Source organism: Meleagris gallopavo, chromosome 1 (genome assembly GCF_905368555.1).
Source record: "Meleagris gallopavo chromosome 1, MGAL_WU_HG_1.1, whole genome shotgun sequence".
Taxonomy (NCBI): Eukaryota; Metazoa; Chordata; class Aves; order Galliformes; family Phasianidae; genus Meleagris; species Meleagris gallopavo.
Genome location: NC_139404.1, coordinates 113,463,155 through 113,490,695, shown reverse-complemented (window position 1 = coordinate 113,490,695; position 27,541 = coordinate 113,463,155). Strand labels below are relative to the sequence as shown.

General features: G+C 37.0%; 1 protein-coding gene across 15 annotated transcripts in view; it reads right to left on the bottom strand.

The window, feature by feature from the left end:
• DMD (dystrophin) overlaps positions 1-27,541 on the bottom strand; it is a 1,154,126-nt gene that overhangs the window by 121,897 nt on the left and 1,004,688 nt on the right. For all 15 annotated transcript variants that reach the window (XM_085210257.1, XM_085210277.1, XM_085210286.1 and 12 more), the window contains one exon: positions 360-438. In XM_085210257.1, the coding sequence (XP_085066383.1) occupies positions 360-438 (79 nt within the window). The remainder of the gene's footprint in view (positions 1-359; positions 439-27,541) is intronic.

Genomic DNA, 27,541 nt, shown 5'->3' with positions numbered 1-27,541 from the left:
GAACCTGAACAGATAAAGCAAATTTGATTATTATTCTCTCTCTCTCTCTCTTTTTTTCTTTTTTTTTAATCCTTTCTGGGTTACAATTTCATTTATTTCATTTTTCATTATTTCATTAGTCCGAAAGGGGAATCTTCAACAACGAAGAACAGCTTGGCAATGACAAATACATGGGCAAATAGACCTAATACTGGCAGTCATTTTCCTTTTACTGTGGACTATGTGAATTTATTTAAAGCAATAAAAAAGAAAAACATTTTAATATGGTCTAGAATAGAAACTCAGAGCAACCATAGTTGGCATACAACTACAATTAATTGAGTGTGCAAGCTGAGCAAGAAAAATGGAAAATTACTCACTGGTAAGAAAATGCTGGGAAGTAGGGCCAAAATCCCTGTGAGCTTCATGCAGTTGCCTGATGCGCTCATCAATGGCCACCTGTGAAGAGAAGAGGAAAAAAAAAAAAACACCATGACTTTCTGCAAAAAAGTAACAAGTAGCAATTATAGTCAGATACTACTTTTTTCATTAGAGAACACTCTGTTAAAATTAAGAAGGCTCCTGCAACAATCAGGGATTAACTGGGATTTAATGTGTCTTTTTCAAAAGAAAGGAGGTTCAAAAGAGGTTTTCTCCCCCTAACTTAAATAGATGCTGGAACAAGTTAAAAATGAACAGGCTGATAAATAAAGGGCAAATTTGCCTGACTGTATGCACTTGCAAAGATTATGATCGTTGACTGCCATTACTGAAGTCAGAAACATTTCTCAATGTTAATACTTCTACTGAACCTAGTGCACAAGTATTTTTTGAGAGTATATGTTACAAATCAGCATGTGAAAAGTAATCTATTTTAATGTGGACACAGTAACCATATTTTAGAACAATGTTGAATTGAGGGTTGTCAAATCACATCTGGGTGCAAACATTTATCTATTTTTATTTTATTTCATTTTATTTTTTATCACCTTGATCCTTTCTTCCTTGGAAGATATTCTTTCAAGAAAATGTTATCCCTAGTGTTTAGAGTTGGGTCGCTGGACTGCGTAGAAACAGATACTCTACTTTTAAGATTGCTTTAATCTTTACAGTGCAGTTAAACATGAAGCAGATGGCCAAGAGCATGCAGTTGCTGTAAGATTCTATAATATACCAATGACATCTACCAGAGGCATTACAGACTACATGCTAAAAGGACACTATCAATTAAATTAGGTCAAGATATGGGATTAGGTAAATCAAGAAAAAATATTCAAAATTAATGACATAAAATTTCAGAAGTGTTTTAAATAAAGTAACTAGTAGGGGGCACATTCACCTAAACACTGCCTGTGAGCAAATGTTTTACCAACATCAGCAAAGCAGCAGGAGAAGGTGACTGGTCTGGGTTTTTATTATTTATTATTATTATTATTTTATTTTATTTTTATTGTCCTGATTGTGAGATGTATTATCAGGAAACAAAGGGTACGCTTGACTAAAAAGCTATCCACATTTTAAACTTGCAGTAATTTTTTGGTTGGTGGAGGCAGGAACAATTCTACAATAACTAGTTATGATCCCATTAGAAGGAAAAAATAATGACAGAAGTGACTTATTATTTTATATGAAAGCGTTTGTTTACCAAATAACTCCCACATATTCTTTCTGTAGACACAACAGAAATTTAACAGTAAGACTTCTTTTTTCTTCAGTTTCAAAACTAACACTATGACCAAAAAATCCTCCTCCTTCCTTAAGCTACTTTTTTGGTTGCTTTTCCTGCTTTCTCCACTTCCATATCTCCTTTCCTTCTCTGGCTAAATATGCACAGAATCAGTTTGGTTTTTTTTTGGTGTGTCTACCAGCACCTCCATCCATAGCTCAACTACAAGTGTATTACTTTGTCTTCTGTTCTTACAGGCCACTGGTACTTATTTCTCCTGTGTTCCTGAATGCAGAATTGTTCAAAGTGAAATATTTGTATTTCAGGGTGGGCACATGCAAGCTAAGTCCTCTGCTTTTTCTTTTCAATACTGACAATTGCTAGCTAGAGAAAAGTAAGCCTAGGAAAAGGTTGAACTCTGGATAACTTCTGAAATAGTTAGGGTGACAACAACTCAAGCCTAGAGTAAATTGCATGGGCAGATGTTCTGTGAAGCAGTGCTTCATCACTTAGTGTTGTACCATGACTGGTACTGGTATGGGTGGTAGCTGTCTTTGGGCTTCAGTCCACATTGAATTCATCATGTAGATACAAAAAAGGGAAGTCTGCACAAAGATAGACAACAGTGATAAGGATTGCTTCTGGCAATTTCATTAGCTTACTACAAAACCATAAACTAATATGAAATAATATTTAATCCAGAAATGCCCTTGCAATAGTAGGAAGACCAGGAAGAAAATCTTCAATATACATGAAACAAAAACATTCAAGTAAAAACAAAACAAACAAACAAACAAAACCCTGAAAAAAAAAAGGTAAATGACTTTATATATATTCTTTGGAGACCTCTTAAAAAACCTCACAACTTCCCTATTTTGTTATTAGGTCATTGCTGGTTAATGGAAAGGGACCTTGGTGTACTGATGGACAGTTGGCTGAATGTGAGCCAGCAGTGTGCCCAGGTGATCAAGAAGGCCAATGGCATGTATCAGGAATGGTGTGGTGAGCAGATCTAGGGAAGTAATCCTGCCCCTGTACTTAGTGTAAGTGAGGCCTCACCTCGAGTACTGTATTCAGTTTTTGGGCACCTCAGTACAGAAAGGACATTGGGGTGCTGGAGCAGGTCCAAAGAAGGGCAACAAGGCTTGTGAAGGGCTTGGAGAATATGCCCTATGAGGAGAGACTGAAGGAACTGGTGCTGTTTAGGTTGGCAAAGAGGAGGCTGAGGGGAGACCTTATTGCTCTATTCAAATATCTGGAAGGTGCTTACAGTGAGAGCGGGGTTGGTCTCTTCTCACTGGTGACAGGTGACAGGAAGAGGGGAAATGGCCTGATGTTGTACCAGGGTAAGTTTAGGTTGGATATCAGGAAAATCTTCTTTACAGAAAGGGTTGTTAAGCAGTGGAATAGGCTCTCCAGGAAGGTGATTGAGTCACCGTCCTTGGATGTGTTTAAAAACCATTTGGATGTGGTGCTCAGGGATGTGATTTAGCGGGGGGTTGTAAGAGTTAGGGTAGTATGGTTAGGGTGTGGTTGGACTCGATGATCTTTAAGGTCTTTTCCAACCTGAGCAATTCTATGATTCTATGATTCTCTGAGAATTCTCCTTGATTTTAATAATTACTTTCCAATAAATCCAGTAAGATGGAAAAAGTACTTTCTGACATGCAGAATTTCTAAAGAGAATGATCGTTCTATGGATTGCCAGTAGGGAATGGTTTCCTGGATAAGAATGACAACATCCAGTTCGCAATCACAATAGTCTATAAGACCTCTGTGGGATTTGTCACCACTGTTAGTTCACAGTCCATACAATTTCTTTAAGAGTGGCAAAGCCAATAACACTTATCATTACAAAATATCCAGGAGAGATTTGAGTTGCTCAAAATTAATACACCAATGTTTTTCACATCCTATGCATATCTAGCAAAAAAGAAATAAACTAAGCACCTCAGAGTAAACTTTCAAACTGAACAACCTTAGGTGTGAGTCAGGAAGTATCTCTGTCTAGAGGTAACTTTGTTAATAGAGAGATGAATAAAAATTGGAAAATCCTGAATATTCTTTGAGAACAATCACTTCAGAATTCAAAGGTACTCCATTTGGTTACCAAAAAGTATACCAGTTACAGACCTACTATATACAACCTTTTAGGTTCCCAAAGATGGAATCACTGTTGATGTTAGAGCAAAGAATATTATTGAAATTGGTCTCAACAATTTTTACTAAGCTGTAAGTGACAAAATAACAGAATCTGAAGTCACAGTTACTGGAAAAATTGAAGAAATAATAATTACTTAAAATTCCTGAAGACTGGGTACCTCTTGCAATAAAATCAAAGTTGGATTTCGCTTTATGGCTTAAACTCTAATGAGTGGGAGAAACAGAATTGTATCCACTGGTCAGAGAATCACAGAATCATAGAATGGTTTGGGTCTTCATAGCTTTGTCATAATTCTTGAAAAAATGCTTTCACTTCCCATTTAATTATTAAGAAAAAGCAATAGGTAATTCATCAATTTAAATTTTGTCTTAAATTTTCCTAGGAAGCAAATGAAATAAGTTCCATCAATATAAATATATCTAGTAGTCTATGCTGTTCACTGAATCCAATGCAGTCTTCCTTAGAACAAAATGTGCAAAAACTGCAATTTTTTAAACCCATCTGAAACATTCATTTTCCTTACTTTACATGCAAGAAAATATATATAATGTTAATGAACTTTTGAAATACAACACCACATTTCTCAATAGCCAAAGAAAACAAAATCTCTTCTGACTTCAGTAGTCTATTTCTGCTAGTATTAGCTCAGTCAAATTACTATATAAAAAAGGCACTGTTTTAAAGGTACTGTTACCAGTTCATAACATACAAGATGAACTGGATTAGGCTGTCTTTTAGTTATAACTCTCTACACTATTTCTCCACAGATAATGCTACTAAAAAATAAACAGTCACATTTCTAAAAATTCAGCTGTTGCTTTACCTGAATCAACATACGAGAACATAATTTTTAATGACCAAAATCTTTATATCTATCTAATTTTAGCTTAAAAACATTAGGATATTCTGTGATTGAGATACTTGAATTACTGCTTTTCTTCACTAACAATTGTTACTTGAAGAGACATAAATTTCCATTATTTATTTAATCCACAGTTTTCTGTTAAATTTATCTTCTTTCAATCATAACAAATGAAGGAGTCACTGTAGAGCAGTAAACATTATACATGAAGCCAAGTATTGTAATAAAAAAAACCCGCACTGATTTTAAGTGATATTGACATAGAACATAAAAAGCTTCTGCTAAACAAACAAATAAAACATTTTATTTAAAGTCCCTTTCCACAAAGAGAGGAGAATTTAAAAACATCTGATGAAACACATTTTATTTCCCATCATTTGAATGCAGCCATGTGAACTGAATATATAATCAGGTTCAGATAAACAAATGATAATGATAACATAAGCAAGGCTATATAATGTATTTGTTTGGAACAGTTTCTTGGTATGTTATCTAATGTAGGGATCTAATCCTGAAAGCACTTTTTGTAACTAATGGAATCAGAATAAGAATTTGTTGGGTTTAACTTGGGCCAACTACTAAAGTCTCTCATTTTTGTTTTTTTTTCCTCTGGGTTTTAATTGAACATTTTTAGTGATATGAAGTGCTATATCGTGTTTATGTCCAGATTATAAAACAAGCCTAGATAAAGAAGAAAAAAGGAAAATTAAATGTTTTGATTCTCAGTGTCTTTTATGTCCTCAAAAAGTATCAGTCACTAAGTATTAAGTAGTGCTGTGTTTTCAGAGCTACTTGGAATGCCATGACAGAGGAAGGAGGCACATATCCTAATACTGTTAATGTTGTGCCTGCAGATAACGAGTGCCCTCTGCAAAGAGCTGTAAAAATGGTCTCTCTCATGTTCTGTGAATCTTATATACCTGGCTGTACAAATTCAGTACTACCACTGCACAGTGCTCAGCCAAAGCCTAGCACTCTACTTTCCCCATAGCTTTGATTTTGAACTGAACAAGTTCAGCAGGGAAAACTACCTCCATGGTACCTCCTGGACAGGTTGTATCTGAATGAACTCTGCAAATGAGTGGCTTGAGTGCTGCATATAAGGAAAGGTGACTGTTAGCTGGCAGTTTATTTGTGCTCAGTACACTTGGCAAATTCTAATTCAGTGAACTTTGCAAGGCACTTATTGAAAAAAGCCTTATTTTTTACACAATGAATCTGCAGTGATGAAGGAAGCTGGCGACCAAGTGCTATGAGAAAAGATCAGGCAAATGGAGAATCTTACAAGTGACTAAATGAACACCTCCACCTTCTTTAGCATGGTAACAACCCAGATAGAGACTCTGATTCAGGCACCTGAAGTATCAGCTAGTTCACTTCTCTGTCACAGGCCTCTGTTCAGACCTGCTTCTCTGAATGTCCTTTCGTATGCTTAGAAAACAAATAACACAAAAATACTAAAATGTTAGATATCTGTTAAACACTACTTACGTATCTCCTTCCTGAAATATTCGAAGTCTCCTGCAGTGCTCACTAAGAGATCAACTGCACTTGGCTTTTCTGCTCCTCATACTATGAATGATAGATGTGTGAATGCATTCTTGAACAAATGCCTACAGTTCTGCTCAAATGATACTGTACCACAAGCATCTTTGCTGTAGTATAGCACATTGCAGTCCAACTGCTGCCATACTAGTGAACTAGCTAAAAACATGCATTATACACTCATCTGTTCTTGCTTGAAAATATTACCCTTTCAAAGATCAGTTACTGTAAAAAGATTTAATAATGTTCTCCACGTTCTGATTTTTCCACAGCAATCATGTTTGTAATACATATCTATTTTCCAAGAACACTTGATAAGCAAGGGAATAAAGTGTATTACGGAAATGGGATTTAAATTAACATCCCTTAACTTGCAGTGTGATGTTGTTGCAGGAACTGAAAGGACTGTGGTCTTCTCCTAAAAGACTTCAGAAGAAACAGTGTGAGGAGGAATGAATCAAAACCTGTTCTGTCGGTAGAGTGATTGTTTATAAGCGTTCATGTAAAAAACAATTCTACATGTGGCACCAGTGAGAGCACTACCTGAAAAGTCAATATGCAGTATAAAAAATGAAAGTAGCAAATGAAATACTTCATAAATCTATGTACATTGTATGTACAGTACTCTTTAGACTCACCCCAATTGAATTCCTAGAATCATGGAATCATTAGGAAGAGCTCTAAAGCCACCTGGTACAACCAACAGCCCATCCCCACCAGGTCCACTGACCATGTCCCTCAGTATCTACACAATTCTGAAACTTCTCTAGGGACAGTGACTCTACCACCTCCTTGGGCAGCCTGTGCCACCACTCCTTCTGAGGAGAAAGAAGATGAATCTCTTTTAAGTACCTTAATTTTCAATCCTAAGATTTTTTTTTTTTCTTCCTGTGTTTTCTCTGCATAATTAGTTACATTTGCAGTTCTGAAGCTGACTTATATTCTTTCTAGGAAAAAAAAAAGATCTTTTTATCTCTGATGCTCCTGGAAAAGAACAGCAGCTTCTTACTACGCCTATTTCTAAGCCAAATCATGCTATCAAAGTGTCTCCATTTCACTTCATATACTACCATGTGCTATTTTGATAAGGGGTTATTAATAACATAATAAAGAAAATGTTCAGTTCTCCCTCTTCCTGATTCATCATTGCCAGGTCTACTAGCATGCTAGCCAAGCACTACAATCCCAACATAAAACGCAGGAAAAAAATACTTTTTTCCCCCTGAATGTTCTCACTTCTGAATACAATATATATCAAATATAAGCCAATTTTAGAATATCTTTTAATCCACCAAGAACACAGCTTAAAATGGGAAGGGGAGAATGGATTTAATTAAGTTCTGTGTTGTCAAATTACTTCATTTTCTAGTTTTAGACCAGCGATAGCAGAGTGGAGGGGTCAGGCAGGTCTCACCTATTCAACTCAATGGAGACTTTTACCTTGGAGTTTAACTTCTTTAAATTATTGCTCATTTGAAGCACAGCACAGCATAATCTCTTCTGAGGTCAGAGTGTTGTCCTTTCTGTAAGGGTACTTACGGGTGCATACAGCATAATATATAGACACCAATTCTACAATTAGGCTGCCCCAACTGCTGGCAGGTTATATGAAGGTGAAGTAGTAATTTTTACGGCTTATTAACATGACAAAGTAGAATTTAAATTAATATTTAACAAAATACAACCTATAAAGAGTGAAGACAACTGTTAAGAAAAAGATGGCTGAATATGCTCAGGCTTCTGAAGAGAAATGGCAAGGGAAGAAGGAAGAGAGCAGAAGCTGATCATCTATACAGCTGTATTTAGTGCAGCAGCAAAATGACCCAGACTGTTTTTTAAAATTTGCTTCACCAAAGGCTGTTCTCATGAAAAGCAAAGGACAATTTCCTGTATTTAATACGCATGCATCAATACAATACTTATTAAAATAACACTCCTTTAATTCCCTCACCGCACTCATAGCATTTCCAAAGGCTCTTGACCTTGACTCCAATCACATCCAATCTGACTGCATATCAAAGGAAACCGGCTTCTACAAGACCCTCTTTAATGTTACACAGCAATTCTCCTCCCAGTAGCTGAAAAGCCTCTTTCTTTTCTCTCCATGACTCAGAGCTGCCAAACCAGTATGTTCATTACAAATCAATAAAGTAGATCTGATCTACTGTACTTTCAGTAGCTGCTCAATTCAGCTTCTCGCTGCTCCTTTATATATTAGTAGATAAGGATGGATTTAAATAAGGACACTTTGCGCTGTTCCTGAAGAACAGTCAGGGAAAAGGCACTTGGTAGGCATTGTTCTTAACTGGCTGAACTTCAAGCTTAAGACTTGATCTTGACTGAGTCTAAGGCACAAGAAAGAACTATTTTCCTGGTGAAAAGTTCAGTAGTCTGAAACATTCGGAGTTTAAAAATAGCATTATATGTGCATATTTTCCACGTGAAAGCAGAAAAAATGATAAACATTTTGTAATCTACGTGATTTACATTTGTTACAAAGACTACATGCCAATGCCAACATCTCCAGGTCATTGTGGGACAGTATGCTTCATCAGACGAAAATGTGACTGACTTTATGCAATTCTCCTTTCAGAAAAATAAATAATAATAAAAAAAAATAAAAAAAAATCTAGCATGATATTTGTATTGCATCTTGCCTGATTTTTTTTAATCCACAAATGAAACAAGGGAGTAAAATGTAATAAAAATTCATGAAACATCTTAAAGCCCTGGGCACAAAACCTTAGAAAAAGGGGTGGGGGGGAAGGAAAAAAGACAACCTGTGGTCTCCTTGAAATAATATGTCTATTGTGAACAAACAGCCATATCTTCTTAGGCATTTGTTTTATAATCCTATTTCAGTGAACTTCAGGCTTCATAAACATCTATGTCTGAGGAAAGTTAAAAATTATTGTCTAAGTAACAAACACATTCACATTTAGAGGAAATAAAACACTTGTAAACACTGTGAAATCTTACGGACAATCATCTTCAGGAAATAGTTTTTCTCTTAAAACGCATAGCTTGTTTTGAATATAAGATATTCTGTTGGAGAGGCCTAGCATTGCACATCACCATTGCTCCTGTAAAAGCCATCACAGATGCTGGTAGGAGTTCTACAAGGAAATTGTCCTTTTTGTTTCTGTATACTACATAAAATGTTTTATGAAACTGACACGATCTGAGGATGAACCCAGCCTTTTAAAATTACAAGAAATTGCTGTGTAGTTCTCAATTCTTCAGCACTTTATTGGTAAAACTTCACAATTCTTGACTTTCCAGTCCCATTATTTCTTTTTTGTCATTGCCTTTCGTATGTAATTTAATCAGTCTTCTGAGCTATTTTATACCAAATTCCTTGCACAATATTATAGTAGATAAAGAAAATAACTTTACTTGGGAACTATTTCACTGCACCACCTACAATGTTTTGATTCAAAAATTGTATCAGCTTAATGTATACAAACACCCATTGATATCTCATTATAGATTCCACTCTAGGTGGTATATGGCTTTCCTAACCTTTCCATATACACACAGACAGTGTTTGTAAATACCCTTCTGGGTTACCCATTTCTGCTTCCATCTTCTGCATAGGCCAGGGCAAGAGAGGCCATGGGACTGGCAGCACTGGGAGCAATGGCTTGCAGAGTTTGTTACTCTGAAAAGTCTGTGCTGCAGGCATTCCTTTATACCAGCATAACTATGCCTGAGCAACAGGGATTAATATGGAAACAGGTATGAGCTACTGAGAGCAAATACTACTTAAGCTACCACTGCTGCTAAGAAATCTATGTAGTCATAATGTGAATTTAGTGATGCAAAACTTGACCAGAAGAGAATTACAAAGAATTTAAGAATTAAAGATGTGTCTTACAAATATATGTATCAAAGCATTGACAGGAGTTGGACTTGATCCTTGTGGTCTCTTCCAACTTGGGATATTGTATAATTCTGTTTTATATTCTCCTTTTATTTTTGAGCTTAGACAAAAGCTCCTTGCTGGCCTTCTGGCACTTCTGCCTGTCTTTCTGCTCCTCAGCCTGAACCACTCGTGAGCTTGGAGAAAGTGATCTTGTAGCATAAATCAACTTTCTTGGACTCCTTTTCCCTTCATTGGACTCTTCCATGCAGATCCCTGAAGATACCAAAATCTACTTTTCTGTAATTCCGGGGATCTGGTCTTGCTTTTATCCCTCCTCTCTCCTCTTAAGATCTTAACTCAATCATCTCTTGGTTGCTTTCTTTGACCTTCCTCTTCCCAATAAGTCCTTCCTTGTTTGTGAGTATGAGGTCCAGTAGACCACCTGTCAAACAATTATATCTGGAAAGCTACTGAGGTGGTTTCCCATAGGGCCCCTGACCTGTGAGTGTGAGGCTATTTCTAGCTTTCTATAAAGGCCTTGTTCACTATTTCTTCCTGGTCAGAAAGATGGGCAGGTGCAGCACCCACTGCGATGCCACCCATACTGCTCTGCCCTTAAATCCTTACCTGTAAGCTCTCAGTTGGCACATCATCCATCCCCAGGCACAAGAACGTTCTAACTACCCTCCAACTCCTTGTTTTCCCACCCTGTACTTCCCACAGAACCTGCACCCCACTATTGCAGCTCTCCAGTCCTGGATACAATTCCAACAAGTCTCCACAATCCCAACAAGATTATAGCTCTGCAATCTCACACAGATCTCTAATTCGTCACGTTTATTCCCCATAACATGTACAGTATTGTGAAGAGTACAGGCACTTCAAAGAGGCACACCAGCATGCTGATTTCCCAGAAAAAAAGTCTGGTTATTTTCACATAATTGTGTCTTGGAGGCAGTGCCTGGTTTTCAAGCCAGTGCTTGAGGTAACCCAGATCAAGTCTTGTTTTGTTGATCTTGTGTTCCCATTCATACACATCACCACAGGACCTTTCTTTGTCAGCCCTGTCCATCACTCTCTCACAGGCCTGCTGGTAACATTCTCCCACACTGTTCCTTGTTTAAAGCTGTTCTTTATGTATCTTGTCTACAGCTCCATAAAACATACTCCTCAGAGCTAACCGTGCAGATCTACAAGATTCAGTGATTTTTGTCCTGCCTTCGGCATAAAGCTGAAACTCTATATATTCATTTCTGTATTGTAGGGTGGGGAAAGCAATAAGAAGAATATATGTGCTACCCTTAGCCTCTGGAGGATTATTGATCTTAAAATGAATCTAACTTTGATGCAGTTTGACATTTTCAAAGTCAGTGGGAACAAGGGACCTGCCACCAGGGAAAGAATGTCATCTGTAGTAAGTAAAACCATCTAGTTCGGAGCTCATCATGGCATATATTCTTTCTAAGATCAAATCTTACTTTTGAGATGAAGGCATCTGTATAGTACTTTGAAGTGTCTCCACATAAAATTCTTCTTTTTTTTTCCTTTTTTTTTTTTTTTAACAGTCTTTCTAGCCTTCACTATTACTCAACATTTGTAAGAATTATAGGTAATATACTGTGATCATCTCTAGGCACCATACCCAACTGGAGAGAGCCTAGGGAAATGAACTAGAGTGACAGTGACCCTCAGCAAAGGGCTGAGCGAACAACTGTAGCTAAGACTGATGAAGAGAAGTCTTAAGAAATCAGGAAACAGGAACAAGTCCTCCAGCAAATCAACAGATTATCCAGAAAAATCTGCTCTCCATGTCTAGGGCAGACAGGACAAGATACAATGATCTTAAATTTCATCAATAAGGATTTGTTTGATCAGAAAAACAAAAAGAAAAAAAGAAAAAAGAAAAAAAAGAGGAAGAAGAAATCTAGCAGTAAGAATAATAAAGAACAGGAATAGTGCACCACATGGACATCTTTCTCTCTCGATGTCCTTGGAAACAAGTCAGACAACACATGCTGGGAACGACTTGAGTACAGCTGATTCTGCCTTGAGCACAATTTTGTTATCAAGTTTAGTTTTATTCAAAGGTGTTGCCTGAATATGAAATGATAATTACAGTCCACTATTTCCATACTATGAAATACAGTAATTGCTACTATGCTAGTAGTATCTGATTCAATTTGCTAAAAACTGAACATGAAGTATTAGGGGGGCTATGAATTATAAATTACGATGATATCATAAGAAAGAAATTCCTCCATGTGCTGTGTTATTTGGTTAACTATTCTAAGTAGCACACTACGAAGATATATGCTTTTTGCATTCTGTTGGGAAATTGACAAAATTAGGAGAAACATCTTGGAGGGAATAGAAGGAGAACTCCTTCAAGTACAAATCTCAGCTTTTCACCTCTTCACAACCTACTTTTGCACCAAACTTAGGAGAAATCTTATCTCATAATACCAGTAATTCAGATTTAGGGGAGGGAGGTGAGCTGAGGCATGCCAATTATTCCTTAAACTGAAGATATGTACTATTTCACTCATAAAATTCATTGCATCATAGTCTTTCCAGAATTTTAAAATGCTGTTGGTATATTACACTAATAAGTATCCCCCATCATTTCTGGAAGTCCAAGACAACAATTGTGCTCACCTTTGAAGGCAATGGAAATGCAACTGGTCAGATAGAAACTCAATTCCACCCTTCTTCACTCTCTTAGTCTCACCATTCTACATACATACCAAGACGGTTTCAGCAACTTTAAAGAAAAAGCAAACTGTGAGATACACTACTTTAAAATATCAAAAATAACAAACATGACTGCATGCCTTCTGTATCTGCAGAAACTTGCTATTTTTTCTCTCCCATTTCTACCTCAAATGACTTTCAAGCGGTTCATTCTCTCTTCAGTCATCTTTGTATAAGTAGTATTTTATTTCACAGGAAGTCTTTCTAATTCCACTGACACTATTCATGGAAAAAGTCACAGTTTCACATGAGTAAATGCATCCGGATTGGGATAGAAAACAATAGAAAAGATCAGCTCCAGCAAGAATTCATTACAGAAGATGTGCAGGGAATAGAAAAGCAACTTGCAGCAGGGCAGTCAGGGTGTTAATCTCCAGTGCCTGTTTTGAAGTCATTAACACAGAATTATAGAATCGCAGAATAGAATCATAGAATTGCTTGGGTTGGAAAAGACCTTAAAGAACATCGAGTCCAACCACAACCTAACCGTACTACCCTAACTCTAACAACCCTCCACTAAATCATGTTCCTGAGCACCACATCCAAATGGTTTTTAAACACATCCAGGGATGGTGACTCAACCACCTCCCTGGAGAGCCTATTCCACTGCTTAACAAGCAGTGGAAAGAAGTTTTTTCCTGATATCCAACCTAAACTTACCCTGGCGCAACTTCAGGCCATTTCCCCTCATCCTGTCACCTGTCACCAGTGAGAAGAGGTGCTCTTGATGTAAAATACTGGAAGAGAGTAATAATGTGTCTCCTCAGCCTCCTTTTCCCCAGACTAAACAGCCCCAGTTCCTTCAGTCTCTCCTCATAGGGCATATTCTCCAAGCCCTTCCCTTGTTGCCCTTCTTTGGACCTGCTCAAGCATCCCAATGTCCTTTCTGTACTGAGGTGCCCAAAAACTGAACACAGTACTCGAGCTGAGGCCTCACCTACGCCAAGTACAGAGGCAGGTTTACTTCCCTAGTCCTCTTACCACACCATTCCTGATACAAGCCAGGATGCCACTGGCCTTCTTGGCCACCTGGGCACACTGCTGGCTCACATTCAGCCAACTGTCCATCAGAACACCAAGGTCCCTTTCCATCAGGCAGCTTTCCAGCCACTCCTCCCCAAGTCTGTAGAGTTGCTTTGGGTTGTTGTGACCAAAATGCAGGACCCGACACTTGGCCCTATTGAAACTCATAGAGTTTACGTTGGCCAATTGATGCAGTCTATCCAGGTCCCTTTGTAGTGTCTTCCTACCCTCTGGCAGAACAACATCTTAGATCACTTAAGAAAAAATGCATTACATTTAGATTTCAGTGCACTGCATTATAACACATGTAAATACATGTAACATTATACATTATAACAATGTAAATACATTCTTGTGAAGGTTCTTAAAACTGCATGAAGGAATCTCAGAGGCACAGAAAAGTTCTGCAGTGTTGAATAGATGCTGCCCCAATCCATCCCCTGCATTTTTCCAGTAGAGCTTCTGTTATCTGATGATTCTGTTATCCTTACACTAAATGGGTGCTAAAACATTTTCTAAGAGGAAAAGACTGAAATGTTAATTAGTGCACTGTTACTGCTGTAACATTAGTCTTGTGGAGCTCTATCTATCTGCTTTAACAGAGTTTCTTGATAGATGTGCTTCTTTTAAACATTCTCTCTTTGCTTTTGAGGCATACATGGAAGGTAACATCAGACGTACTATGGTTAGGCCTTTTTAATATACAGCTGTAGAGACAAAAATGAAACCTTGCTGTGGCCTTTTTTATTTTGTTACATTCCATGTTAAAGTAGCTATTTCTCATTGTTATCCATTTTATGGGTTTTTTTTTCTTTTACAAATATTCAAAATTCCTTCTTCTTTTTACACTTCATCCTGCAAATGCTCTTGTTAATGATTTGTAATCTACCCTTGAGGTAAAGCACTGCTTTCTCTTAACAAGATTTGAATGTGCTTTTTTTTTTTTTTTCTTTTATATTTTTTCCCTCTTTCTTATTTTTACTCTCATTAAAGAGCAACAAAAAATCATGTTGCACTGAAAATGCCATTTGTTTCTGAAAGGTCAGGTAATACACATGATCTTTGTGCCATAGGGAATGTATCTTTGGTGACTTAGGGAACAGAATGTCATACAAGGAAAGTTTTATTTTATAGCTACCCCAGAACATGTGCCTGCAATTTCCAATATCAGTTGAATATCACTAATGAAGATTGTTCTTTTATGGCATTGATTGATCTTCATTGATCTTTTATCAGTTTTATTGCCCCTTTTCCCCAGATTTGTGAATCTCCTCTGCCCTTACAAGCATTAGCTGTGGGAGTAACTGCCCATCTGCAAGTAAGAAGCTCAAAGCTCAGGCCTGCACTTCACATGGTATACTTCAAAAAGAGAGACATCATTCAGTATTGTCTGTACTCAGCACTACTCGTAGCTGATTTTAGCTTTAAACTATTTTCTTTGACCATCTTCAGCTCCTTTCCACTAGCACTGCCCTCTGACAGCTTGGGGATTATCATTCCGTCAGTATTCAAAAGACTTCAATTTTCACTCCTAGCTGCTTCGCTCTTCCTGTCTTGTCTACTTAATTTGTGGTCGAGCATCATCATTTTTCTTTATTGTTTCAATTCACACTTCAAAATCCATGTTGCTTCCTACTAATGCAGTGAAAATACATTTTTTCATACATATAGTAGATTTCTCATTTTATTTAATAATGTTTATAAATAGGTGTAGAATTACTCACCTTGAGTATTGGGTTCCACATGTCCTACCAAGCCAAAAAATATATAGGGGAAGACTAACATAGGGAAGCATGGAGTAAGAGGAATATAGGAAAGTGCTTGAAAAGGTGGAAGATAAGACAAAATGTTTCCTGGGAAACATTATGAGACAACAACAAACAATAAAGGATTCTATGTGCCTCAGCAGTTTTATCAATCCCGTATCCCTTATCCTTCATATTTTCTACTCTTCCCTCCCTTTTCCCTTGAGAATTCATGTTACATCAATACTGATAAATCTTTTCACTGCAAATAATCCTTACCCCCAAAACCTCCCCAGATGGATTGTGTATTTGGTTTCCCTTTTAGCTGCACAGTAAAATGGATGAAACCAGTAAGGCGATGTCTGTGGGGACAGTTTAATTACAATGTGATCTATTCACATTGTTGGACTGTTTCATCCATACGCTTACATCTGGCAAGCTCAAGAATGTAATATTCTGTTTCAAGCTGTATTAAAAGTACTTGCTCAATCAATTGCTGACACAACATGAAAAGAAAAGCTTCGTTTCATGAGATTACTGACTGGAAGGATTAAAAAAACTTTTATTTATTGTTCTTGTCCAATGAACCTTTTGAGGATGGCCTCTCACTCTCAATGACTTAGCAGAATGAGCTATGTCCTAGCAGCTGCTTAGGCTTGGGAGCATCCATATGATCAGTGCTTAATGCTCTCTGTTATCTGACACTTCTTTGTATACAACCACAGCTCCTGATTTTGGACAAAAGACTCTTTTTCTCCCTGGGCAAGATGTGCATATAGCACACTGAAAGACAGCAAAATGACTCTTGGCAAATAACAGTTCAAATGGAAACAATTGCTGATAGGATTGATATTACACTGATAGAAGATAACATCAAAACTCCTATAATAGTGTAATATGACTTGTGAAAGGAGTTGTCTGCCCCCTGTAGCTGGTCAAAGACTATGTATTTATGCTTTCTAAGCTGTGAGTTAAATTCAAGTGACATGGAAGCAAAACTTAAGTTATATATGGGCCACACTGCTAAGCCTTAATGATGCAGAACACTTTCTAGTTTAAATCAGAAGACACATTGTCCTATTTCCACACTTCATCAATTTGAGAATAAAAGGTGTTATACGGTATGTATATATATGAATATGTGTGTATACACACATACACACACCCATATTTGCTGAGAACATAGGATGGTTTATGGTTAAGGTTGAAAGTTACACTGGCACGAATGGTGATAGCATATGCATGAATCCACGAACATCATCACTTCATGTGTACAAAAAAAGCATTACCACATAGTGCACTCAATAAGTGCCATAAATTTTATTCAATTCCATAATATTACCAACAGTTTCCTTCTTTTAACTTTTTTTCTCCTCTTTTGACCGAACTGAAAGCCTTATTTATTACTGTCAAATTGTGAGGATCCCAGAGGAATCAGAACATTTCTGAAAAGCTTTTACTGCTTCACAGCTCAGCCCACCCCACAGATAGATCCTGCCATGGGCAAAGGAGGGTTCTGCTTTCCCAGTGTAATGAAGCCCCAGCTTGCAACCTGCAGGAAGAGGTGATACCAAAGCAGTGGCATTTGGGGTAACTGACTACTGACATTTCACAGAATTCAAACATATTAGTGCAAACCTTAAACAGATCTTTTTTGCATATTGGCTCAAAAATGAATTTAACAAACTCTGGAGCATAAATGTCATAGTAGAGTTCTTAAAAATGCACATATTATCTGTCTGCATGGCCTCAAATATGAAAAATACATACCCTTTAACCTCCAGATAAGGTTATAGATATATAACCTTTTATATAGAAAAGGTTAAACTCTAAAAAGTCACATTCTGATCATCATTCTGGTTGTTTATTATTAAAGGCCATAGAAAACCTCTCAGTTTACCACTTCTGCAGTTATCTCTATTTCATCACTATTTTTTTCAGAGGTAAATCATTTAATTCTGTTTCACCTTAGCTTATTAATCAGTTATTTGAGAAGGCAGGCATTTGGGAAATCTAAGAATAGAAGAGGTGTTAGAGAACCAAGACGAGGGAACACAGGGATCCTGAGGTGAAGCATAGCTGACAGAGAGCACAATGCAAGCAAACTATGAAACAAGGAGTAGTGAAAGGAAAGATGCAAAGACAAGATTTCCTACACAGTCTGAAGTTAGCCTCAAAACCTGAACTTGCAGCATCTGTATGTGGGTCCCATAAAATATACTGACAGGCAGCTTAATTGGCAATTACAAAACTTTAATTTACTAAGCCAGAAATCCTTTTTGAATGTCTAGCGTACAAGCTATAGTTATCACAGTGACAAGTTGTCACTTGGCCTTCCAGTTAGGCAAATAAAGGGAGCAAATGAGCTTTCTCTTGAAAAAATATATATATACATATACTCATAAATATATATATATATTTGTGAAAGACTTAATTATGAAGGACTTGTTCTAGGACTTGTTCCACAGAGAAAAAAAAAAAGTACATTGATTCTTATAGCTCATAAAATTTGCATGATTTCTATGAAAGATTCTCATTGTTTCTATAAAATTCCTTTAAAATTCTATGTAAGGACACCTTAAACCCATGCGTATAGTTTAAAAATAAAGATAGACTTCATTTTACTTTCAGTAAGCCCTTGAACTTGGTTGCTATTTGCTTTAATTCTACAAGATCAGATGCCATAGTTTTATATTAAACTGCATTAACACTTCTGAGACTGAAATTAGTTCTCAGGGATTATCAGAAGTAAAAAAACTCCACCACTACACGACAATAGAAGAGGTCACTTGCCCATTATGGGAGGTCTTTGCAAGACCATCTAACCGCAAAATCAAACAGATGCCATTAAAATTAGGTGAGCAACCCCACTGTCCAGGCAACAAACAGGGTTAACACATCAGGATGGATGGGATTTCTAAAGAAATCATACAACAGAAATAAGCTTCTGCAAGCTTTTTTTCACTAATTATTTCTAAAAAAAAAAAAAAAAAGAAACCATATCACTTGTAAAAAGCAAAATCATATGTGATAGATAAACTGAAGTGAGCTTACACACTTGAAACAGACATACAAAGGAATTACATGCAGCACTGAGTCTTCCGTAACTTGTGTTAAAAATAACTAACTCACAAGCAGATGTTTACAAATGGATGATAAAAAGCCTTAGCTGTTCGATGTTTTCTGTGTGTCCATATTCATTTTTTTAATTTAATGAAAACCTCCAGGAAAAAAACATGGAAGTAGAGTCATTTAACTCTGAAACGTTTCTTATCTAGCATGCTAGCTTTTCTTTGCCTTTTTTGAATCAATAGCACAGTGTTATTACTATACAGATGAAATTTTACTGCAGTTATAAGAAACACAAAACGAATGTGAGTGACATTTTTGAAGTCCAGCTTCAGTTCTTACGTTCCTTTTTCTGTTTCTCTTTTACTATTATGTAAATGATGTTATGTACTTTTAAAACTCTACTTACATCTATATCTTAAAAAACAAAACAAACAAAAAAAAACCAACGTGGTGAAGAAAGTTTTTCTCTTCTCTTTCTCTCATTAGAACTTTCTCTCTCTCTGCTCTCACAGATCCTATTATGCCTTTTCTTTTATACCCTGGTAGGTCCTTTCACAATCTCCATAGCCTTCCCACAATGTCATGGGAATACAAAAACCAACAAAAATAATCTTCCCACTCTTAGCCAACCAAACCTTAGACAGAAGGCATTATTTAGACAGCCTATTCAGTCACTAACTCCACCATGCAGTAGCATTCCTCTGAACAAACAAGTGCTTTGATTACACACTGCTGGAATGGTAATGCTGGCCTACAGTTATGTGTCAGCAACTGCTTTCTGGCTGCAGAGGCCAGATTCCGCTCTGATGATCTGTAATTGCTTTTGACCAGCTAATTTGTATCGTTCTGGGTCGCCAGCAGTAGCTGACATGAGGCTGTAAGGTAGCTACAAATTTCAAAGTGAACTTTGGAAACAACTGTGTGAGAAACCAATAGACTAGTTATGGAACTGAACAGAGTATACTGAAACTGTAAAAAGTATAGAAAAACCACATGGGCAAAATTTCCTAGACTACACATATCTTAGAAAAAATAGTCACAAGGACACAAAGGTTGCATTTGATTTTGAAATATCCATCCTTGTAGAGCGTTCCATGGCATTTCCCTAAGAACAGTAACTCTATCAATGTGTTTCAGTTACCCACACCATCACACTGTCTTGTAATTTAGCATTTGTCTCATCCAAGCCAACGCAATCACAACAGTCAGGGAAAAAAGGGAAATAAACAGCTGAGAAGCCAGAAATACAGATTTTGTTTTATTAATGTTGCTCGTATGAGAAAAAAAACTGTTATGATCAAGTACCTGAAGGGTGCAGAACCTGGTAAAGGAAAAATACAATTTGTGATTGTTCTTAAATTGGTCGCTTTTATTTCTTCCTTTTTCAAATGTGGCTGCAAATTTCCTACACTGAGTCAAGGAGGCTTGCAAATTAATCTCCAAAGAACTAATAAACCCCAGAACAAATATCTTCTTCCATCTTAAATCAAATGCACATTCAGCAGCATTGACTATGTCCTTTTTTTTAGTCCACGGACATGACTGCAACATCTAAAGGTACAGATTTGAGATATATCCAGAGAGGTATAATCACTCGTTTATGTCTGCATTACTATCAAGATTGAAACACTGGAAATGTGAGGACTGTCTTCAAACATATGTTAGACTGTCAAATGGTGCAATTTTAACATGAAATCTTGGACTTGGAGTTTAAATACTGTTCCCTTTAGGAAGTGTGTTACTAATCTCAACTCCCATATCTGCAAAACCATTTTGCCAGCTGAATCTCTGTCACTATTATGAGCACTTTAAATTGTTGAGTGAAATGAATGATATTTTCATATTAATTGGGAAATCATTTCCCAAATTCTATACTGGCAGCTAACGTTTCATCTCTAATAGATTCGTATTTGGTGTAGTATTAAAGTTCATATTCAAAGTATGTTAATCTTTAAGAATTCTACAGTTTATATCTACAGATGTGGATTGTGTGATGCGTTAACAGATTTTCCTGCATTACTAGGAACCTAGAAGTCCTGCTTTGTTTCATATACTATGAAATTCCTCAGGATACCAAGACACATCTCTTCATAAAATCGTACTGTGTCTGACTGTTGGCCAGATTATGATCTTAGAAATATAGAACAAGGGAATAAATATTCAATTAAGTGCTTACTATTAATCCTTGAGAATTAAAAAGATTGAATGGCATAGCAATAAGCACCAGAAAACAGAAAAGAAAATCCTGTTGATCAGACAATCTGTTTTGTAATAATCAAGGTACATTACTAATAATCTGACTTGAATATTATTTTTTTAAAGTAAAACAAAGCATGGAACACAACTGCAACCAAGCATCTGCCTTCATACTTAGCAGAAAGGCAAAGTTCTTTCGCACAGGCAATGCTCTGTAACTCTAGAATAATCCGCAGATTGGAGGCCTTTCTTGACCTGACCTTTCTCAAGTTAAACAAAATGTTAACAATGAAGTTTAATAAATGTCCTGGGCATCTTGCTCTGTGCTTAAGAACAAGTGGTATGGCTGGAATCAACTTGTATAGGCGTTAAGCAAAAAAATTTTCAGAAGAGATAAAAGATGAACTTTACAACAATAATTAATGAGTTACTATGATATGGCTTAGGGTAGATATTATTGACGGCATAAAAGAAATATAGCTCTTTGCAGTACTACTGAAAGAGATGCTTTTATTATTACTAAACAGATGCATTCTATACCTATCAGGTAATACAAAATATTTCAATATGAACTTTTTCTTAGAAAAGACAGCATTCAATATAGATCCATGTTATTTTCAGATGGAGTCCAATCAATACCAGTTTCTGGATTTCTAATTTTATAGCTTTAACAGTCTGCAGACATTACATCAGCTATCAGAGACATTGAAACTACAGCAACCATCATCTCAACAGTACCACCCGTCTAATAAGTTGGCCAAGTAAGTTGAGATCATAATGATGCTGTTCTGCTCCTCAGGCTTTAACAAGCTATTTTGATTCATTCAGTATAACTTCCTGCAGTTCAGAAAAATGGCTTTTGAATTCAAAAACCTGGTTTATGTATTACATTACACCCTCATGGAAAATCACTCTTACTGTCTGTGCACCCGAACAATTTAAGAATACATAGCTAGCAATCAAACTTCACTTAAAAAAATAGCACGCTGTAGCACAAATAAAGCATTCCAGTGGCAGAAAATGAAGTATTAGAAGACTATCCACCATTTACTTCAAACCTATCATTTAACCAAGTACTCCCATTGGTTAACCAGGTGAAGTCAATCAAGAAATACTGCCAATGTAAAAAGTTGATCTGAGATGTTGATCATGTTAGAATTATTCTTGTTGAAGTCTGATAAATTATTCCTTTGATGTTCGGAAAAAAAAGACGTATTGAAAGTTGGACTACTAGTCAAACTTAACCACAACACTTCCAAGAAAGTTTATTTTTTACACCTAACCAGTTGGAACCAAATTTCACCTACACTTCATTTATTATATTGAATATTTATATTATACAAGGGAAATACTTACACATCACTTTTGTATTTTTAGTAACTGAGAAGAAAATGTGGTTATATTTCCTGGGACTTAAAACTAAAATCTTAAAACAAAACAAAACAAAACCAAAACCGGAAAACCAAACCAAACCAAAACTCATGTCTTTAAAACGTATACTTAAAAAGATCTGCAAATTTGTTCTCTCACAATAACTTCACAGTTCACAAAACATTTAGTTACAGCATTTTTGATGAAGTAGTGTTGATCATAATGGCAAACTTGCTTTATACTAAAATTGAACAGGAGAGGACTAGAAGTGCAATACATATATAGTTATCACATGGAAAAGATGCAGTTGTGGAACAAAGATCATAATGTGCATTATATTGTAACATATTATATGTGTTTGATTTTCACAAACCCGAGCCTTTCCTGAATATGATCCTATATTTTTATAAATATATACTTAAAAGAACTTTTGGAATGGTAGCATTAATGGATACCGTGAGAACAAGGATTGAAACAATCAGGTGTTATTTCTTAAAGTTTCTTTGTCAGTATGGAATAAATTAAGATAAATATACACCTCGAGGAAGGCAAACAAATGAGATTGTTTGCTCTGTTTCAAATTTACAACCTGACTAATATGACACTGAAAGGACTTGAAGTCCTTGTACTTTTTGTTCTATTTTGTTCTACAAAACCCAGTATTCTGTAGATAAAGTGTGCTGCAGACAAAAAGATGAAGGAACTCTAATGAATGATGCTCAGATGAAAAGAATCAATGAAAAATATCCAGCTGTGCTAAAAAGGCTTCAAATTATCATTTATGCAACTGACACACACAATAGGTGTTGGGAAGGAAAAGAAAATTACTATAAGCCATCTCTTTGGCAAAGTATCAGTGTAATTCACTTTTCAATCGTAAGGGAAATGTAGGGCAATGGAAACAATTTCAATCAGGGAAAAACAAATACTACTAGAAATTCTGAATGCTGTCACTGGAAGATTGCGGTCATCAGTATAGGTTCAGAAATGGAATGTAAATCAGACTTAACTACAATTATATACAGATACTAAGCATAACATTTATGACATATTTCTACTTCAGGTAGTCATAGTACAATGGTGAAAAGCAATGCTTAACCTTTTCTCATGGGGCCAGGTCATGGGAGAAGGTAGCTACACAATACAGGATTTCATTTAAAGAGCTGCACACACCCTGCGCACATTATGTGCAAGGCTCCAGCCTCTCTTTGTCTCTCTACATCTCTCATAGCAGAGCAGGGAACCAGAGAGGAGTTGCATGCTGTGATGGAAATGTACGGGTGCCTCTGGAAGTCTACAAAAAGATTAAACTGTGTTGGGCCCCTGCCTTCCTCTCTGGACTTCTCCCTCCACAGCTTATACTTCTGACAAAAGGGCAATGTGCTCAATCAGATTTCTCTGAGCATTGCAACGAACCTCAGCAGAACCACCCCCTGTAGAGCCTTGTGAGTGGTAGCTTTTTAGTAGACAATGTTAGTGTTGACATGACATTGTAAGAGGCACAAAAGTTCAAGTGGGAAAAAGACAAACAAGTCCCAACACATACAAGAAGAGAAAAATACTTCTTCAGTCATCATCTACAAGTTGAGTTTTCAGTTATCTAACCCTTTCATAAAATCCATAGAATTAAATAAATGTTTGGAAGTAAAAGCTACCTTACTAGTACTTGAAAAAAACTGGTAGAAATCTAGCAAAAGCTTAAATACTTTCTTTACTTTCATTATTATTATGATCTGTTACTTAAAATCCTCAAGCAGGAAGAGTCATAAATTGTAAGGACTATCCCAATACATTTTCAATTAAATAACTAAATTAATGTAGAGACATTTAATTAAAGTTGCACTAGTTTTTACAAATGCAGTTAATTAACCTGCTATCTAAAATTAAATCTCTCCCCAAACCCTTTTGCATTTCTGCAGCTCTCTGAAACAGAAATAATTAAAATTCTAGAAGTTCACCTATGCATGTGAATATTGCAAATACGAAGGAAGGAAGGAAGGAGGGAAGGAAGGAAGGAGGGAAGGAAGGAAGGAGGTAGGGAAGGAGGGAGAGAGGGAGGGAGGGAGGTAGGAAAGAAGGAGGGAGGGAGGGAGGAAGGGAGGGACGGAGGAGGAAGGAAGGAAGGAAGGAAGGAAGGAAGGAAGGAAGGAAGGAAGGAAGGAAGGAAGGAAGGAAGGAAGGGAGGGAAAGGGGAAGGGGAGAAGGGGGGGGAATGGGAGAAGGGGGGAAGGGAGGAAAGGGAGAAGAGGGAAGGGGGGAAAGGGAGAAGAGGGGAAAGGGGGAAAGGGGGAAAAAGGGGAAGGGAGGAAGGGGGGAAAGGGGGAAGGGAGGAAGGGAGGAAAGGGGGAAAGGGAGAAAGAGAGGAAGGGGGGAAGGGGGAAGGGCGGAAGGAAAATCAAACAAGAACCTACTGAAGTAGTTTGAGGCTGCTATTTTAATGGGATTTGCACAGTCTTCAGGGTGGGAGGACAGCATGGGCAAAAACTTCAGAAAGAAATCTAGGTTCTCACCTCTGCACAGATTGATTCATTCAGTATTATAGACCAAGATCCTTTGAAGATTTTCCACAAGTGAAGGCTAACAGGCTGACGTGACCAGGAAACAAGGTGATAAATCTTGCTGGCTTGCATGTGCCTTCCACTGAAATAAATGGGACTAGGACAGGCAAGGAAAGCAGTAACTGCACTTACATTCCGGAGCAAACATGAGTGGACTATCAGAGAGGAATATTGATTTTCCATGGCTGGAATACTCCTGATCTTCAAGTGGCCTAAAATATCTCCCTCTCTTCCTTGGTCTTTGGGGGTCTTATTTCTTTCTTGGTCAGGCTTTTGTGGGCAATTAATGTCACATGTGAGAGTGATTCTTAGTGCTTAGTAACAGAAAACAATTTTCTAGGAATCACTCTTCATGGGGAAAAATAAAAAATATTGATTGAAATGCAGTTGAAAGGCCAATATTTATTACAAAAGATACTGAATTATTATAACATGCATACACAAATGATGTCTAAATGGCACTGATGAGGCACTGCAACAGGTTATCCAGAGATGTGGTGGATGCTCCATCCTTGGGAGCCATTTAAGTTCAGGCTGAATGGGGCTCTGAGCACCCCGATCTAGCTTTATGTGTCCCTTTGTATTGTAGAGGAGTTGAACTGGATGATATTTAAGGGTCCCTTTCAACTCAAATGATCCTACCATTCTAAATCAGTGGGGCATTAAGGACTGAAATTTGGAACCAGTCGCTTCAGCGGTTTGCTCTGTAAGTAGGAGCAACATGAGCACAGTAATGTTGTACTCAAACACAATCGAAGATAGCATGTTTTCTGCTATAGGGGCCTCAGGAGCTCTGTGAGCATCGGAAACAAAATTACCCTCTGAGGTTAAATACACAGAAACGAAATGCACAACAATGTAGCACTACTTTCCCGCAGGTATTTATTTTCTTCTCTGTCCATTAAGGAGGCGGAAGATAAAAATCAATCAGATTTTTCCCATACTGCAATCACGAAGTTCTTTTCTGGGAAAAACATGGATGGGAAGGCCATGTATAATGTCATAAAATTAAGGGTTAAGAAATAAAGTCAGGTTTTAATGATCTAAACTCCAAATGGTATCTGAAAAGCTTCATTTGAACAGAAAGATGATTTAGGATCTGGAGATCATATTTATTTCTAAGTTATGGCTCAAGCATCTTTCTAAACAAATAAACAAATCATCTGCAGTGCTCTTTAAAATACAAATTCGCATAGGTTTACATGCGTATAGACTTCCACAGGGTTTAAACCTGCCATCTGAAGTACAAAGTGGAACTGCCCTTCTACAAAGAAGAAAACAACAAACCTCCGGAGTATGACATTAACATGCTAAAATATAAAAGCCTTCTTACTCCCTTTTGAAGAGTCCTCCCTCCTTCGGTGAGGAAAATTACTTTTGTGTGCGTGTGTGTACAAAATATATATATCAATTTTGCTTCTAGCACTGCGAAATCTGGAGAATGCGTGAAAATAACAAAGGTAGGAAAAATCCATAGAAGCTTGTAGATTGATCAGGCCCTGACAATCTATCTTTCTGTATCACTCTCCCCCACCTTGAGCCTGCAACACAACGGGACTCTGGCAAATTGCGATAATCTCCTTTAACCCTAATCACCATTTTAATCAAAAGAGGTGGGGCCGCCTGGAATTCACACAGCAAGGTTAGCCCTGCAACTGTCATTCTATTTGCTAAATACACAGAGTATGCTGCTAAAAGGTTGAAATGGTTCTCATTTTTATTATCTTCACAAGATTACTTTCCAGCATTAATATTTGACAAGTAAAAGAAAAGAAAATCATGATATTGTCTGCTCTGCAGTCTTAGAAATTTGCTTGAGTATGGTGTATCCGTCACTAACTCTGCTCTTAAAAGAACCCTGGGGAAAACAAAAAGTTGTGATTCACAAAACTGCCCTAAAATCCTACCTCACCTGCACATTAGATTCCACTTTGCCTCTCTCCATCCCTTTCTTTCCCCCTTATGTTAGGTTATAATGTTTCTGGTTTCGTACTGGTTTCTTGTTTAATTACTTTCTCCCCACTCTATTTTTAAAAAGCAGTAGTATGACTGTAGATAGTACAACGGACAAGGAGAAGCTTGTATAAAGAGAAAGAAAGAAAGCTTCAAGGAGAAAGAGCAATGAGAGAAACTAAAAAGAGCATCAAGGAGACTGGAGAACGGGGAAGATTAAAGGAAAAAGCTTCAGAGAACTGTGACTTTAAGCTAGAAGGGATTCAGCAGCTGTCATTAAAAACCTGCAGCTCTGCTTGAGATGTATTGATCAGACTATTTCAATCTTTCTGCACAACTTACAGGTTTCTGCATACAGAATTATAGCAATGTGATGTTCCACTCAAGAAACAATATCTCAGCTAATAAATATTTGTAGGTCAGTACCCTGTATTTCTTCCTCTCTTCCTCTGCAGAAAGGGATTCTGCATTTTGCATGTTCTACTCATCTTCTCACTGGTAACACATGAGTACATAATACTCTTCATGCCAAAGAACACCAGAATTTATTTATTCTTATTTTCAGTAATGCTGTTTATATTTACAATTTCTTAATATTTAACTTATTTCCTAGAATGAATATCCCTGCAGGGCAAATAAAGATAACAGAGAGGACAGTATCTGTATCCACGAAGTATTGGACAGTGGTAACCATTTCAGCAAAAACGGTAAATGAAGAACATCACTAGACTATAGACAACTGTAAGAAGGCATGTTTCTGTGTTTTTGCAAATAGTACCCTTGCACTGATA